The sequence below is a fragment of the Apaloderma vittatum genome, unplaced genomic scaffold, assembly GCF_000703405.1.
Source record: "Apaloderma vittatum isolate BGI_N311 unplaced genomic scaffold, ASM70340v1 scaffold18499, whole genome shotgun sequence".
NCBI lineage: Eukaryota > Metazoa > Chordata > Aves > Trogoniformes > Trogonidae > Apaloderma > Apaloderma vittatum.
This window is the reverse complement of record NW_009736016.1, coordinates 546-5,401: the sequence shown is the minus strand read 5'-3', so window position 1 is coordinate 5,401 and position 4,856 is coordinate 546. Positions and strand designations below refer to the sequence as shown.

Sequence of the window (4,856 nt, the reverse complement as noted above, 5' to 3'; positions counted from 1 at the left end):
CCAGCAGGAACCTCTCTCTCATTCAATAATTCTTTTCCGTCCTTTTCAGAGCATGGTTCAACCTCGTTTTCTGCACCCTGTACAGGCCACAAATCTATCAGCTTCTTTATAAGTACTTCTGCACTTACCATTAGAGGAACATGGACTGTAAATCAATCTTTTTCAAATGAGAATCCCCGTGAGACTTGCTCCTGGTACCACCACCTGTAGCATCCATTTTGTGTATGGATGAAAACTGACACTTTAACCCAGTACTTTCCGAACAGATCTACTGAACCTAGGATGCAATTACGCTACACTTCCGCAGACATAGGCCCAAGCACCATATATTAAGCATTTAGCAAAATAGTGAGTTTCTGTGAACCAAGCATCTTCACAAAATCACAGATTGTTAGGGTTTGGAAGGGATCTTGAAAAATCATCTAGTTCAACCCCACTGCCAGAGCAGGATCTCACACAGAATACTATTAACTTCTACTACTCATATCTGACTCTTAAAAAGTTAAATTTGAGTGTAAAAAGGTTGGTGATTTCAGGTGTGTTAGGCTAACTGGAGCGTGTCTGCTTTGCACTCCGCTCAGAGGTCAGCCTATTACTACGTGCCTGATGCCAACAACACCGTTTTCTCTAAACCAAATAATTTTTCATAGACTTTTGAACCACATTAATATTTTTCTACAAAATTCCACCTTTGTAGAAATTTGACCAGCTATGTCTTTCAAGTGCTACTGGTATAAAGAGCTAGTGAAACATTTCCTGATTTTGCGATTAAGGAATCATCTGTATTTTCCATTATTGTAATACATAGGTACTTAAATGCACAACACGTTACACTTTGCCGTCCTCATGATGCCATTGTAACATCAACCATTGGTCCAGTATGGTTGTCTCCAGGGAGATGAGATTAAGGAAATAAGCAATCCCTTTTTTATTTAACAGAGCAACTAGCATCAGCAGCCTTGCGTGTTTCTTACCTAACCCTACGACTGCAGAAAAAGCTGTACTATGAAGATTAAGAATTAAAAAACTGGAATGAAGACTGCATACCACTAAGCTAAGATGTAATGTATATGCTCAAAGGAAAGCTCTGACCATTAGCTTGTTAACATTCATAAAGAACTCTTCCAAGTAGATTTTATACTTTGACATGTTTATTTTAGTTGGAAGAACAGACTCAGTGAACAAGCTGAAACAGTATTCCTCAGCCTCACATTTGCTTCCCTGCAGACCTCTATAACAAATGTTTTAAAATATCACGAATATGTGGCTATTTGCATGAAGTAGTTTAAGAGTTATTTCTTGTTCCATGCTTCTCTTTCGAGTCTTTCACGGATTACTTCTTTTAGGTATGGTTCAAGATAATGCTGATCCTGAAAAAGAAGAGAATATATTTAAACATGTAGGGAGGTCCAGAAACATCTCAAGCCATTCCTACAGATTACTTGTTTCTCATTCCTCCTCAGATTTGATTAAAACCCAAACTAACAAGGGGAAAAAAAAAATAAAAATCAAACATTACTTGCTCTGAAAAGGTAAACTTTGTACCTACCAAGTTTGCAATGACAAGTTCTTTACTGCAGCAACCACTAATTCCTTGTGCCTCGCCAACATTAACAAGCAAAGTGATGCTTCCAGCTATGCCTTTAGAAACAGTGTTGTTTTGGCAGGTACCCAAATTTACAAGATCCACTTTAATTAGCTGAAAGTCCAACTATAACAGTCTGGAGAAATTAATTTTGAACTTACCTGCTTAACAGCACTATAAACTTGGGAGTCAACGGAACACCTTAACCATGTTTAACACTTGCAAACCAAACTGCTGCTTGAGGACCAGATTTCAATGCAGCAGTTACCTAAATACGACCAATAAGACCACGAGAAACTGTCTCTGCTTATAGGGAGAAACCCAAGACCCTTATACTATTCTACAGTGAGAAGTTTAGTGATAAAGTTTCTCTCTGCCTAGTAATTTGGAAAAAGCTGAGATGGACAGTAATGTCAAGTCTGTGAATCAATCCACTACAGTAATAAAAATAAAAATTTTAGTTATATCTGAAAAGAAAAGTGTAGTTTAGTTTGATTTTTCAATTTACAAAAAGATATTTATTTTAACGCAAGATTTCCTTTTAAATTATTCTTCCTTGGCATCTTAATGAACAAAAGCTTTGGCTCGATATTTCCTATAAAATTAAGAAACTCAGCAGAAAAACAAGAGACCTTTTATAGGAATTTTCAAGCTAGTTACAGTGTATTTCTTTATCTGATAGATTAGAAGAAATATTTTGTCTGAACACAATGTGCTATGGCTCTGAGCTTTTGTCATATTGAGAAAAAAAGAGATTTTCAAATAGCAATCAAAAGTTGTGTTTTCTGGAGGTATCCTATGAGATACACATTCATTCACTCATTTTAAAGAATATGTAAGCTGGCAACTCTTGAGAGACTGAAAATTCCAAAGACCAGTCATAGCAGTGCCAGTTAAGGCTTCCACCTTGAAAACACTCTGCACACATACCTCTTCATACTTCACCCACTGGTCTTTCGGAAGGATCTGATGTTTCAGGCTTAAGTCGAGTGCTCGCTTTATGCGAAATATTCTTTCATTGTACAGATGTTCTGGGAGTCTCTTCACTGCTTCTTTTACATCATCATCTTCATATAACGTATCATCTCGCATTAGTCCTGTAACAAGAAGATTTTACATATCACTGAATAAAAGTTAAGTAAGATTCAGGCCCGAGACAAGTATTTCTACATAACATGGTCAAAATGCTTCCAGTGCAAAATTACGAGGAAAAACCAAATCAATCCATGAGAAGACACTAATTGCTCACAGAGAACAAACTTTAGGCACTGGCTTTCACATAGTCTTTTTACTTGGTTTTACTCCTTTTCTTAAGGAGAAATAGGAAAAAAGAGAATTTAATCCAAGGTGTTTCATAAAAGTATAGATAAACAAAACAATAACTATCCTGGATCCAAGGAGTGGACGTATGCTCATCTAATTTTATACGTGTATTTAAGATGACTGTCTAGGTAGTAGGTTTAAGAGCTCTGAATCAATCAGAGTAGCTCAACCACAAATGTGGCTACTTCAGTACTGAAGTATTCTCTAAACTCCACTCTGCATAACGGCTAGATCTCCATTGACTATATTAAGCTATGGAAACCTGAAGCCAGATGTTTGGCATGAGTTGGTTCCCTCCACTTCTGTCCCCTCAAATCAGAAGTTAAATCAGGAAGAAGCACCTCATATTCTCAAAGCCAAGAACACTCCAACAATGTTTGTGGAACAAAGGATTCCTGAAATTCAACCAACCCTCCTTTAAGTTTCAGGACAACATAGGAGAAAATGTTACTTCTTTAACATTCCAAAACCGATGCAGATTACATGAGTAAACTTATTGACCTGTGGTTAAAGGTTTTGTTTTCACGTGACTCAGCTGGCAGTGGTCCCTCAATAAAACCGAAATTTCTTTTGAGCCACATATTCTTGAACTCAGTTTTGTAGTTTACTTCAAAGGTACAGGGAGCATGGCTACTAGTTTAATCACTGAGTAAACTTGGTGTTTCTCCTCAGTTTTTAGTCACAGTCCCAGAAAAGCAGCAAAAATTATTAATGCCTTTAAGAATTTCAGCAGACAGATATAAAAAGATAGGCTAAGCACTGCATCTCTGGAAGAAAGACCTAAGTTTATTCCCCTACAGTTGTCTTGCAATTTTTTTTTCTAACTTCCCCAGGGTAGCAATGTTAATATCCTTTAAATGATTTGCTCATATTGTGATCAGCAGTAACTTACAGCCTCTGAATATTCAGATTCTCTTGTCATTGAAGAACCACTCTGCCATCTAAATAGCTGAAACAAACTTACACTATTTTTATCCCTACTTCACCACTGTGCAGGCTAGAGAGACACCAAGTAAAGTTATCGTGATACAAAGAGCACAACTAACTAAATCCTTTATTGCACTTTGGCTATTTTGTCTCAGTATTGCAGACAGACTTACTGCTACCAGTGGGAACTTCTTCAGCTTCAAGGGCAGCATTTGGGTTAGAAGATACTGACCAGTGAAAGTAGGAAAAGATAAATAACCAAGCTTTCAGGACTGCTTTGTGAAAGTTTTTTTCAACTACTCCAGCTTAACCTTAGCTGTTACGCTACTTCACTGAGACAAGAGCAAACACAGAAATAATCAAAGTCACTGATTCACTACTAGCTAGCAATCATGATGACTGAAACTACTCCTAGCCTTCTCCCCACAAAAGTAGTAGCTAATTTTGATCAAAAAACACCTATGCCAAACTGCAGAGGCATATACCAGCTGTGAACCAGAACTAGTTTGAAGACTGTTACATTTGCAGTTTTAAAAACTCCATGGATACTTACCGAGTTTGTTGAATCCAGCTGCATTATAATACCACTTGCGAATCTTGTCTATCAGGCGACCACCTCCTGCAACTGAATGTGACCGTCATCATTTACAGTTGCAGAGCACAGTAAATCTCAACATTTACAGGCTACTGTGACAGTACATAAATATTTGCTGGCCTCTTTCACATGCAGTAATGCAGCACATCAATTCAAATTTGAACAAATATGACTCGACCCCTCTGCTTTTCAGTGTCAGAACAGGTAGAATGAGTGCTTGCTATGTGACCTGTTTCACTAAATTTGAGTATTAAACTGCTATAAGACTTGGAACAATACTAACAGTTTGCTGTCAAAGCCAGCACCAACACTTTTAGGCTCTGTAACTCTTACTGAAGTTAAAACCATAATATTCAACACAAAGCAAACCGCCACGCTTTTCACATCGCTTATCCAAGTTCCACAGCTCTCACTACGGGTTAATGC

At 37.5% G+C, this 4,856-nt stretch overlaps 1 protein-coding gene across 1 annotated transcript; it reads right to left on the bottom strand.

Moving 5' to 3' along the window:
• Window positions 1-1,133: 1,133 nt before the first annotated feature.
• Window positions 1,134-4,460, bottom strand: LOC104279514 (cytochrome b-c1 complex subunit 7; the record flags this gene model as incomplete). Its single annotated transcript, XM_009876823.1, has 3 exons — window positions 1,134-1,370; window positions 2,516-2,682; window positions 4,389-4,460. Coding segments are annotated over 3 exons (317 nt in total), but the record flags the coding sequence as incomplete, so codon positions are not given.
• Between the last annotated feature and the right edge of the window lie 396 nt (window positions 4,461-4,856).